We start from the raw sequence: 13,572 nt of genomic DNA, 5'->3' as shown, positions 1-13,572 counted from the left end.
TTAAATGAATAAAAAACCCAAATAAATTAAATATTAATTATAAAAATAAGTGGTAGGACTTATGGATCTTTATTCATGCTATGGAAGTGTTTGTGATTCAAATCTTAGGCTCATTAACCTAAAACATCAAAATTCTTCATTTTGCATTAAGTGCATTTTCTCAAAATCGTCCAACTTGCGCAAGCCATAACTCATTCGTTTTTTATCATATGAGGATGATCTAGGACTTTTTGGAAATCCCAAGATGTCCTCTACAATCCACTTTGGAACATATTTTGCATTTGAGGATTTTATCTTGAAGATATGGCTCCTGGAAGAAAACAGCTTTTCACGAGCTTCTAGAAGGACCTGTAATGTATTGGCTCATACCTCTTATGCAGAAGCATTTCTTGACCTCGAGCCCAACATCAAAGTTGTAAAGAATGAAATTTCCTTGAGGATAGGCTTTGGTTGAGGAATTTAAGATAAATTATGAGAGAGATACGATCAGTCAAAGTTGGGTTGACTTTCTCCTAGAAACCCTAATTTAGCAACTCCAAGATTTGATGATTTCTGATCCTTCCTCGATGAATCATGATCAAACCTTGATCAAATGATGAATGATACTTCAAAATAAGGATGTTGACCAAAAATCAGAAGTTTTGACTGTGGTTTGACCATAGTTTGACTTTTAGGTCAACCAGTCGATTATTGATCGTTTGAGCTGTTGATTGATCAATCTTTTGAATCAGAGCTTGAAACTTGGCATGAGGATTATTTAAATCATATGAGAGGCCATGTAGTCCATTGGAGGTATCAGAACCTGACTTTTCCTTGAGAAAGGCAAAACCCTAGTTGAAGGGTTGTTGTTTAGGAGAGTGCATATTCAATCAAGTGTTGAAACTCTGATATTCAAATGAGCTTGAATGTGAAAATGTGATGGGCAAATTTTGGGGTATTACACTCCCCCTATCTTGGTGCATATATTTGCTGCAGTGTCTGGGCTAATCCAATACCTTCTCCCCCTTTGACAACATCAAAAAGAGACAAGCAATATTATAAATACATGGTGGATATGATATCATTCAATGTTGATCATAAACAAACCCTTTTGCAATCATAGTCAAATAGCACACATTCACATAAAACAATGCTAAAGACAATATAAAAAGGCAACAATAACATAAATTACCAAACAAGCCATGAGCACATAGCTCAATGTATCAGTCTTACACAAACACATAGTATAGGTAAGAATGGTTCAGATAAAACAATAAAATAAAGTACACAAAACAGATAAATTGTTCATAGACTATGCTTAATGATTCATGCATGAAAAATAACTCTAGGCATCATGATTATCATTTCTCTCTTGATCAGGAGGTGGAGGTTGAGCAGCATGAACTTGAGGAAACGGATAGTGTTGCATGAAGGCATTTGTGAAGGAGGTGAGCTGGTTGCTTTGCGAATCAATCATACCATAAAGCGTGTTGTACCTTTGCTCTTGAATGTTTGAGTAAGCCGTAAATTGTTCACCTTGCTCAGTGACACGGGAAGTCAAAGTAGTAAGGCGCTCATTCATTAAGTTTTGATTCTCAATTTGTTGAAGGCGCATAGCCTCAAGAAAATTTGCAACATTGGAGCTTTCATTTCCAGCACCCACGTCTTCATCTTCATCTTCACCTTCATTCTCTTCACCTTCTTCAACATCCATATTATCTTCATCATCATTGTTTCCTCTGTTTAGGTCCGCATTGTTTCCTCTTAGCACAGCTCAGTAGGATCTTGAGGTATGATTGTAGAAGAATCCCATCATGTTCAGAGTTTTCTTGGTGAACTCTTGGTCAATTGGGATGGACACCATGGGAATATGTTGAATCCCAATATTTGCCTTGTTCAGCACCCATTGGATGAATGAAGCTTAGCAAAGTGCGGTGCCTCTACCGGATTCTTTCAACTCAAACATCCTTTTTGCGAAGAAATGAGGCCAATTCACCTGAATCCTGCTCTTAATCAACCAAACCAAATAAACCTCTTGTTGATCAACACGAGAGTATCCACCTTGCTTAGGACGGATAATTCGTGCCACGATCCATTGCAAGATTCGATCAACAATTTTAAGCAAACCTGTAGTGGCAGTTCTTGGAAACAAGTTACTCCGAACAATATCATCACCATAGGGGTGCCTTAACATGTTGTTCAAAGCAACATTGTAATCGAATTGTGCCATCACATTTGTATCCGTCACAGTTACCTCATCATCACTTAGCAGAAATAGACCGACATGCTTCCAGGTATTGTCGATGATGGCATATGTAGTAGTGCCTATCTGAAAATTGAACGAGCTACCATGGAAGGTTCCTTCCATTCCATTATAGAAAATCCGAACCAAATCCTCATTGTAATCATGACTCAATTCCAGAAATGTACCCAACTTTTGAACATTAAGCAAATCAACAATTTGTTCCAGATGTAGTTTACGTAAGGTTCCACTAAACAACATGAATTGCTTAATAATCTTCCTCTTGCTAAACTTAGAAAAGTAGGATTCAACTAGTTCATCAGGTATGAGAGAGCAGTTATCGGTTCAGGTTGTGGTTAAGAAGAGGAGTCTCCCTTGTGAGCTCTCTTTCTTGAGGACTTGTGTGAAGCCATTGATGAAGGATTGAGAGGATTTTGAGAGAGTTGGAGTTGGAAATGTTAGGGTTTGCAGAGAGGAGGTCGACGGTGCAAGAGAGAAAGAGGAGAAAATGATTTTGCCCTTCAGTCTTTTAATTTAACCTAGTTTGGAAAATCTGCGACCGATACGTCGATCTATGCAGGTCTTGCATCGATGCATTAGATTCAAATTTTTAAAAAATATCTTGTAATAGGTCGACTCATAGAAAGAGTAGGTCGACCTATTTTTGACATTTTTCCAAATTTGGTTAAATTCAATGTATGTATGCATGAGACTACCAGAATATGCATAAAACATACATAACTATGAACAAGTAGCAAGTTTACCATGTTGATGCATTATTGTGAGAAGAGTCTAAGGTTGAAACGGTATTTACCTTCACACATGGGAGATAGAGAAATATGCCCTCATATATCTTGAATACACACTTCAACATATTTATGAGAGCATAGATAATAAAATTAATAAATAGAGCACATGTAACTACTCATAGTTGCAACCTATCCGATATATCAAGGACACCAAGTTCCCTACGAATGTGAAAGAAAGGCTCGGTAGCTAGTGGTTTTGTAAAGATATTGGCAAGTTGATTTTTGCTATCAACATGCTCAAACACTACATCACCTTTCTCCACATGGTCTCTAAGAAAATGGTGTCGAATTTCTATGTTTAGTGCGAGAGTGCAAGACCGGATTTTTGGTTAAATTTATAGCACTTGTGTTATCACAAAAGATGGGAATATGATCAAGCTTGACATTGAAGTCAAGTAATTGTTGCTTGAGCCATAATATTTGAGCACAACAATTATTGGCCGCCACATATTCCGCCTCGGCGGTTGACAAAGCAACATAAACCTGTTTCTTGCTATGCCAACTCACTAAGGAGTTTGAGAAGAAATGACATGTACCACTAGTGCTTTTCCTATCCAATTTGCAACCGGCAAAGTCGGAATCGGAGTACCCAACCAAAGAACAATCACTACCTTTGGAGAACCATAAGCCATACTTAGTTGTACCAACAAGATACCTAAGTATGCGCTTAACGGCCTTTAAGTGAGACTCCTTAGGACATGATTGGTATCTTGCACACATAATATCGCGACGAGAAGCGGTAAGGTAGAGTAGGGAACCGATCATACCTCTAGACCTTTTTACATCAACCGGCTTACCATGTTCATCCCTATCAAGATTGACCGCGGTAGGCATTGGGGTGTCAATGGCCTTTGATTTTGCCATGTCAAAGTGTTTGATAAGCTCTTGACAATACTTAGTTTGACTCACAAATGTGCCTTCCTTTAGTTACTTTATTTGGAGTCCAAGAAAGTAGTTTAGTTCACCCATCATGCTCATCTCAAATTCTCCCTGCATAAGCTTAGAAAACTCCTTGACAAGAGTCATGTTAGTAGACCCAAAAATAATATCATCAACATACACTTGAACCAATATAGAATGCTTTTCATGTCTTTTAATGAATAGAGTGGTATCTACCTTCCCTCTTGAGAAACCTTGATTGATCAAAAAATTGCTAAGCCGCTCGTACCAAGCTCTTGGAGCTTGTTTAAGACCGTACAAGGCATGCTTAAGTTTATAAACATGATCGGGATAATCAACGTTTTGAAAACCGGGAGGTTGAGATACGTAAACTTCTTCATTAATAAACCCATTTAGAAAAGCACTCTTAACGTCAATTTGATATAGCTTAAAGTTTTGTGAACATGCAAATGCAATTAACAAACGTATGGCTTCAAGTCGGGCGACCGGAGCATAAGTCTCCTCATAATCGATCCCTTTCTCTTGACTATACCCTTGAGCAACAAGATGGGCCTTGTTGCGAGTAATAATCCCGTTTTCGTCTAGTTTGTTCCTAAACACCCATTTAGTGCCAATTACTCGATCGTCTCGTGGAGGAGGGACAAGGTCCCAAACCTCATTTCTCTTAAATTGGTTTAGCTCTTCTTGCATAGCTAAATACCAATGCTAATCGACTAATGCATATTTGGAGTTTTTAGGCACAATTTGAGAGATGAAAGAATAATAATAACAAAAGTTACTTATCCTTGACCGTGTTGTTACTTCTTTTGATATGTCTCCTAGAATGTTCTCCATGGGATGGTCCTTAGAGGTTTTCCATTCAAGAGAAAAATCACTTTTGTCACTTGGTTGGTCTTCCACTTTCTCTTTAGGTGCTTGATCCTCTTCCTCTTTAATATTCTCGGGTGAGAGGCAATCTTTATCTTTCTCAAGCTTAGCATCTGGATCCTTAAGTATACTCTCAGTTGAGATACCTGCACCATTAAAAACACTACCTTTTCCAACTACTTTCGGACAAGACTCATCAAAAGAAACATTTACGGACTCTTCAACAATATGTAACCTTTTGTTGTATACTCTATAAGCTTTACTAGATTGAGCATATCCTAGAAAGATAACCTCATCCGCTTTTGCATCAAATTTACCAAGGTTTTCTTTTCCATTATTTAAAACAAAGCATTTACATCCAAATACGTGAAAGTGAGATATGTTTGGCTTTCTTCCTTTTAAGAGTTCATATGGTGTTTTGTTTAGAATAGGTCGTATCAAGATCCCATTTAAAACATAGCAAGCCGTATTTATGGCATCGACCCAAAAATATTTTGGAAGCCCGTGTTCATTAATCATAGTTCTCTCAAGTTCTTCCAAAACACGGTTTTTACGTTCCATCACTCCATTTTGTTGTGGAGTTCGTGGTGCGGAGAAGTTATGATTAATGCCATGATTTCCACAAAAGTCTTCAAAAAGATGATTTTCAAACTCACCCCCATGATCACTTCGGATGGATACAATGCTCGTGTTCAACTTATTTTGAAACAATTTGGCAAATTTTTCAAATGCGGGGAAGGTGTCACTTTTGCTTGCCAATAAGATCGTCCAATAATACCTAGAAAAATCATCAACTATGACGAACCCATAATAGTTCCCACCTAGACTTTTTATTCAGAATGGTCCAAAAAGGTCCATATGAAGAAGTTCAAGGGGTCTCGTTATAGATACAATGTTTTTAGGTTTAAACGAGATCCTTGTTTGCTTCCCCATTTGGCACGCATCACATAAGTATTCTTTGGAGAACTTAATTTTGGGTAGGCCAACTACTATGTCTTTTGAAACGATTTTATTAAGCAAGTCAAAGTTGACGTGAGCCAAACGTCTATGCCAACCATGAGTCTTCACTCATAGTTGCTAGACATTTGGCCTCGGTCAAAGATACCTCATTTAGGTCAAGCATGTATACATTGTTTACCCTCAGGCCTTTGAACACATCATCTTTCTTATCATTGTTTCTAATTGTGCAACTTTCTTTTGAAAACGATACCGAGTATCCTTTGTCACACAATTGACTGATGCTAATAAGATTGTGTTTAAGGCCCTCAACTAGAAGGACGTCTGAGATAGTAGTAGAAGAGGGATTACCTACACTACCTTTTCCGAGTATTGCACCCTTGTTGTTATCACCATAGGTCACAAATCCTTTCTTCTTAGCCACAATGTCATAGAATAAAGATAAGTCACCCGTCATATGTCTTGAGCATCCTCTATCTAGAAACCATCTTTTCTCGGATGGCTCAAGACATTCCACCTACAAATTTAAACAAGGGAAATAGGTACCCAATTTTCATTGGGTCCTTGTGTGTGAGTGAAACAAAGGTTGCTCTTGGGAATCCATTTGAAAATGCCTTTGGGAACCAAAAATCTCCTAAAGAGACATTTTCTAATGGTATGACCCCTTTTGCAACAACATTGACATGTTGAGTTTGAATGGTCATTACATTTGCTAGATTGATCTTTTATCACATAAGTGTATCATTGATATGGATTTATCATAATATTTTTAAAATGTGATCGATCAATGGCATATGTAATTTTAGGTTGTGAAGCCTTGTCTAATTTGGATTTGAGAGTTTTATTTTCTTTTTGCCAAATGTGACAAGTTTCACATCCTCCCCATCTAAACCAAGAACTCTTGTCATATTCGCTTTTGTCTTTGATACTTTCAATCATAGATTCCTTGAGAGTTTCTACTTCCTTTTCGGAATCGGAAACTTTCTTCTCAAGGTACTTGAAAATATTTTTATTTGAAGCTAAGCGTTGAAAGGCTTCGTTAGCTTCATGATGTAAAGTATCAAAGGCATGTTTTAATTCAAAATAAGACATAGCATCAACATTATTATATTTCTCATGACTTACAATCTTTTTCTTCTTTTGATGTGCCGTGAGACATAGGTTGACCGTTTCATCTTCATCACTTGAGCTTTCTTTGCTAGATGAGTCACTATCACTCTCCCAAGCGATATAGGCTCTTCTACCTTTTGTTTGCTTCTTTTGATTTTTTCTCTTTGCCTTATCTTTCTTAAGCGAGGGGCAATCCGGCTTGTAGTGACCTGGCTTACCGCAATTGTAACAAGATCCTCTAGGTTTAGTCTTTTTACTCTCATCTTGCTTGTTAGGCTTTGCTTGATGTCTATAGTCGACTAGATTGTTGTCCGAGTGTTTAATTTCATTCTTTCGAAGATACTTATTATACCTTCTCACGAACAAACCCATATCTTCATCCGGACTATCATCCTCGTCACTAGATTCACTATCACACGCATCTTTGGTGGATGACTTTGAACTTGAAGCCTTTAAAGCAATAGACTTCTTTTTGATGTCCTTTGACTTCTCTTTCTTTTCTTTCTTTTCATACTTGTTTAGGTTCATGAGATCTTGCTCATTTTCTTCAAGCTTTCCAAATAGAGCCGTGAGATCCAATGTAGAGAGATCGTTGGCTTCTTTGATTGCCGTGACCTTAGGTTGCCATTCCCTACTAAGACATCTTAAAACTTTATTAGTAGCTACAAAATTGGGAGTAATGTGTCCCAAATCGTGTAAACGATAGATAATATGAGAAAACCTCTTTTGCATTTCCGCAATGGTTTCACCTTGCTTCATGTGAAAGAGATCAAACTCTTGCGTCAAAGTATTGATTCTAGCTAGCTTAACATCATTAGTTCCTTCATGGGCGACTTGTAATGCATCCCACATTGCCTTATCCGTTTGGCAATGTGATACGCGAAAGTACTCATCGACCCCTAAGGAAGCTATAATCATGTTTCTAGCTTTCCAATCATACGCGTAATTCTTTTCATCTTTTTCATCCCATTGTGCTTGAGGTTTAGGTCTGGTAACGCCTGCATCGTTGGTTATGGTGATAGCCATAGGACCATTGACGATGACATCCCAGATTTTTCTATCAACGGAGTTGATATGAATGCACATACAGTCTTTCCAATAACTATAGTTTTCTCCGGTGAAAACAAACGCTTTATTATACTCCCATTTTTTACCGTTCTCTATTTTCTAAAAAGTTATATGCCAAGCACTAGATAAACCGGCGCTCGTGATACCACTTGTTAGACGATAGGGATGGTCTAGAAGGGGGTGAATAGACCACCTTTTTCCGACTTAAGAAAAATTTAGCTTTTGAAACGTGATTCCCCGGAATCAAACTTATCGTCTTGAACGATCAAGTTATCGGGGACCGAATATGTGCAATAACCGAAACGGATGAAAACTATGAATTTTAATTACTCGCTTTAACGAAACTATCAATTGACTAGCATACACACTTAAAATAGTCTTACTCGCAATGAACTGTTTAACTCAAATTGAACAAAAATTGAGTGTGTACTTTTATCAAACACTTGGTGAGCAATTTTCACCAAGCTTCCATTTTTGCTCAACTATGAATTTTTATCGAAAACAAATATCGAAAAGATAAAACTAAAAACGATAAAGAACACGAGATTTTTTAAGGCAGTTCCTCTATCGTCCTCGCAGGAGTACATCTGCCCCTAATTTCAAATGAAATTAGGAAAGTTTTATTTGATTGCAAAATGTTTAACAAGGAAAGAGTTTACCAATCACCAACTACACACATGCAGTAAAATTGAATACAATTCTTTCCTCCCCTTGATTCAAGTAGAACCAAGTCAATGTCAATGATCTTCACCGATCAAGACCCCGATCCTTCCTTTTTCAATCCCCCGGTTGTAGCAAATTTGATGAGCTAATCTACAATCCCTCAATTCCTTATGCTCGGATGAATTGAACCCTAAGCGAAGCGATCGTCAAAAACCTTAAAATCAAACCCTTGATGTAGAAGGAAAAACCCTAAGGTTTTATACAAGAAACACCCTCAGCAATCTTCACTCGAACAAGACAAAAGTCTACCGTCGAACCTTATCAACACACGTTCCTTACTCCGATCGAAAAAGATTATTATGTGTGATTTTCGATCAATAAGCGAAAGGTTGAAGATGAGAAGAAGCTTGAGTATATCTTTCACGTCTCTTGTTGATTTTGCTTGAGAATGATCAAAGAATATTTATACCACACCCTTTGCATTTTCCACTTAAACTCAGCAGAAAAACCAGTAATTTTAGCGATAGGTCGACCTGTCCATCTGTGTAGGTCGACCTATTGCAGTCCTGCACTTGTTTTTGGATCAAACATGACACATGCGTCGACCTGAAGGGTCGGCGTGCGCATACCCGATGTTTCCCCAAAATTCCATGCGTCGACCTGTAGGGTCGGCGTGCGCATACCCGATATTTCCTCAAAATGCCATGTGTCGACCTGAGTTAGCAATGCGTCGACGCATTCTGCTCATACACAACATTTTTCTTAAGTCCCCCAAATAGGTCGACCTATACCATTAGTGTGTCGACCTGTTGACTAAATTTTGCCAAAAATGCCTTTCCTTAGTGCTTCCACTTGATTCCTTTGTTTCCACATTGATTGTGTCAAGTTCAAAAGCTTTTGACATCATGAGAAGATGTTTTAAATTGGCTGTATTTTGTGGTAAAACATTCCTGGTGTATATATGTGGAATTGTGCAGGATTGTATGTTTGAGCCAGTACAACTTTTCAATGGATGTCATGCTTGATGTCTTGACATTGGTATCTGAAAGAAGTAGTTGCCACCCTTTAGTTTTGAGGTTTTTACTTTTTTATCTCAGGTCTCTGTTTTAGGAAACTATATATTGTGCTAAAATATCACGAATCACAACGTATGTGATCATCCTGATGATGTGGAAATTAGGTTTACATGGGTAACCCTAATTTATGTATGAAAGGCCCTTGGCCCAAGTCCTTCTGCCAGCTGACTTTATATCGACTGCAAATCCTACTTTCAGCGACAGAGTTTTTCAGCATGAAAGATTATTAAACTCTCTGTGTTTCCACCGTGTGTGTTTCTTGTGATCCAAACAACTATCATGTTGATAATTGTTGTGGAGTAGTTTATCTTTGACTGTGTATTGTGAAGAACTGTTGTTCTGTTTTTGTTACATGTGATCCAAGCAATTGTCCTTGATGATTGCGTTGGAATAGTTTGTGTTTGTGTAATGTCACTCTAAGCTTTTAAGCACCAGTGTGTATCTCTTGATTGAAGCTTTTAAGCAGATCAAGGTGTGTTTTTGAAGAGTGTCTTTTATCTATAATTGTTTATTGTTTATGTGTAATCACTGCTGTGATTGAGGGGCAGTGGAATGGAGATATTCCATATCTAGGTAGAACCTAGGTAGAAGGGTCATTGGGTAGTGATTAAGTGAGAAGTTGTAAACGGGGGAGTTTAGCTTTGAATTGATACTATTGATAGTGGACTTCATCCCTGGCTTGGTAGCCCCAGAGTAGGTTGTTTGAACCAAACTAGGTAAACAATTCTGTCTGTTCTTTATTGTTTTTATGCTGTTTTGTTATTACTGTCTATGCTGCATAATTGTGGATGTCATAACATCTAGTTTGACATCGAGCGTGTGTTACTAGAATTTTCAATTGGTATTAGAGCAGGCACCCTGCCTGTTTACATCTGGGTGAGATCTAGTGACAGCAAAATTCTGGTACTATGAACAAGAATACAGAAGATACTGCACAATATGTCATAGCACTAACGAGTACTTGTGAATCTGATGATGATTCCAGTAAAGATGAATTGACCTTTGATGAGCTTGCAACCTCCTACAAAGAGCTATATGCCAAAAGCACTGAAGTATGTAAGCAAGTGGAGAAGCAAAAGAGGCTCATAAAAGAGTTGGAAACTGAAAAAGAAAGAACATCTTTCAACCATAGAGTCACTCAATGATTAGATCAGCATGCTAAACTCCAAGGTGGATCAAATGTCAAAATCTGTCAGAATGTTGAATTCTGAAACTGACTCTCTGGAAGAGATACTGCAAATTGGACAGAGATCAGGAGACATGTCTGGAATAGGATTTGTGGGAGACTATATGCAAGAATGTTAGAGGATAGAAGTGCCTACACTCTCTTTCAAGAAGAAAACATAAGCCTTCGGTCAAACATTAATGCTTTGAAAGAGAAGTTGCTGAACAAATCTCACAACAAGGATGCAAAAGTAAGAAATCAGACTTACTTGATAGAAAATATGATGCCTAATCAAAAGATGCAACATAAAAGAAAACATCAAGAAAGGAGCAAATATTTCCCATATAAGAGATGCTATCAATGTGGCAGGACAGATCACTTGAAGTCCACATGTCCTAAAGCTCATGCTCTTACCTAAAGGATGATATATCAACAGAGAAATTCCTTAAAAGCTGAGCCATATCTTCTCGAGCTAAGTGATGAAACTGAGCATCCAAGTTTAAATACAAGGATTTCAGAAAGAAAAATAAACAGTGTAAAAAGGAGAAGGCCTTATCAAACTTCTGAAACTTGGTGTGAAAGAAAAGCTGGAAATGGATACGAAGAAAAGAGACATTCAAAACCTTCTTTGTAAAAATTGAAGGTGAAAAACTAATGATGTCTGAATACAATGTCACTCAGAATGTCATGACATTGCACTATGAGAGGGGTACTGATGTGCCAAAGAAGTCCATCCAACTCATCAGAACCAAGCACATGGATACTACATGTTTTTTCCCCAGGAATCTTGCAGTTAACAAAGTTTTAATCATGAAACATGGAACTTCTAAGCTACCAAGTGGAGACATCCTTACTGAGAATCTAAGCACTCTCCAAGTTGAAATCTTGAAGAACAAATTAGGTATTTACTCCTGTGAGGTGTTATAGCAATTACAGTTTCTAGGTAACTATTTTTTGAACAAAGAAAATAACTCAGATTTAATGATTGGTCAAAATTTAAATTCCCCCTCCAAGTACAACCCTTTCCTCTACTCCTTCATCCCTACTTCGTTGGTCTCTTACACTTCTCTCATCTCTCATCCGACAACGAAAACAACTAGACACTTAGATCGTCTCCAACATCTTCCTCAATGTCTCAACAATTTATTCCTCAGTCTTCATAAAAAATGTCCACTTCTGTTTCTCGTGAACAAGACACTCATAATGCTCCCATTAACCCTAGTGAGATTCTTGAAGTCACTCCTTTGCAGACAGTAACTCCTTTCGATCTCGTGACAAAATGACCCAGAACAATGCATGCACGGAGAACCAAAGAGACTGCAAGAAGACCTAGAAATCCCAACTCTAGTCAGATTTCTCAATCGTCTATCCCTTCCTCTAGGGAAGAATCAACCAAAGAAGGCTCAAGGTCTAATCACATCGCCATTGTCAAAATTGTTACCCAAATCCTAAATGAGAACAATATTACATCCAGGATCCCTGGTCCTGCTAATCCTGTGCTTCCTGAGTCAAATGTCATTGGGCATGTTAGTGACACTGCTGACACCTATGTCCCAGCAAATAATGATAAGAATGCAAATACCAGTGAAGGCATAGATGAAATGAATGAGAATGTGCATGTAAGTGACAATAAAAGAAATGATGGAGTAGAAGTCACTGTTGGTCAGGATGATGTTAGTATTGATCACATTGAAATTCCTGATGGTGTTGAGCACAATGAAGAGACCCCCAACAATGTTTTTGCTAACACGTGTGTAAACCACACTAAGGAAAGCCAAAATAAAGAAAAAGAACCAGAGAAGACTCAGACTGACAAAGTGATCAACCTTGATGATCTCTCTGATGATGACCTGGTTTCTTCCACCAATCCAAGCATAGCTAGAAGGCTAATGAGGAGGAAAGGAAAGGAAACTGTAGTCGAGGACTCTCAGAGGAAGAGGGCAGTGGCTAAGTCCTTTTCTGTTGGACCAAAGAAACTATGGAGCAAAGTGGTGCCTAAGAAAAGAAAGGCCAGAAGCAGTTCTGAGAATGAGTCAGATTCTGATGTTGATGCGAATGTCAATGACATTCATCCCAAGAAGAAGGTCTCTACCAGCAAGCTGGCTGCTAGTGTTCCTGAAGTACCTATTGATAACATTTCCTTTCACTATCCCTCCAGTGTACTCAGATGGAAATTTGTCTATCAGTAAAAAACTGGCCTTAGAGAGAGAACTTGCTCAAAATGCTCTTGAGTATGAAGAGATTATGAATCTTATTCATGAGGCTGGTCTAATGAAGACTGTGACTCAACTCTCTAAGTGTTATGAAGTCCTGGTGAAGGAGTTCATTGTGAATCTTCATGAAGACTGTGGCAATAAGGAAACTAAGGAGTATTTAAAAGTGTTTGTCAGAGGTAAATATGTTAACTTCTCGCCCACTGTGATCAACAAATTTCTGGAAAGGTCAAATGAAGCTCAGCCAGAGCTGGAAGTGTCTGATAATCAAATTGCAAAGAGATTATTGCTGGTTAAGTGAAGACATGGTCTGTCAAAGGAAGCTGACTGTGAGCAAACTAAGTGTGAGGTGTGCTATACTTCACAGGATTGGAACTGCGAACTGGGTGCCAACTCAACACAAGTCTACAATTTATGCTCTCCTAGGTAAATTCATCTTTGCTATTGGTACTAAGTCCAAAGTAGATTATGGAACTTATATTTTTGAGCAAACCTTAAAGCATGCTGGTAGCTATAGTGTCAA

At 38.1% G+C, this 13,572-nt stretch overlaps 1 protein-coding gene across 1 annotated transcript; it reads left to right on the top strand.

The window, feature by feature from the left end:
* Nucleotides 1-12,128: 12,128 nt before the first annotated feature.
* On the top strand, nt 12,129-13,350 carry LOC131649028 (uncharacterized). The gene is made up of 2 exons (XM_058918775.1): nt 12,129-12,945; nt 12,995-13,350. Exons 1-2 carry the CDS (start codon nt 12,129-12,131, stop codon nt 13,348-13,350), a joined length of 1,173 nt encoding a protein of 390 aa, XP_058774758.1.
* Nucleotides 13,351-13,572: the final 222 nt, after the last annotated feature.

This window comes from Vicia villosa, linkage group LG2 (genome assembly GCF_029867415.1).
Source record: "Vicia villosa cultivar HV-30 ecotype Madison, WI linkage group LG2, Vvil1.0, whole genome shotgun sequence".
NCBI lineage: Eukaryota > Viridiplantae > Streptophyta > Magnoliopsida > Fabales > Fabaceae > Vicia > Vicia villosa.
Note: the sequence above shows the minus strand (reverse complement) of the source record. Positions and strands in the feature narration are given on the sequence as shown.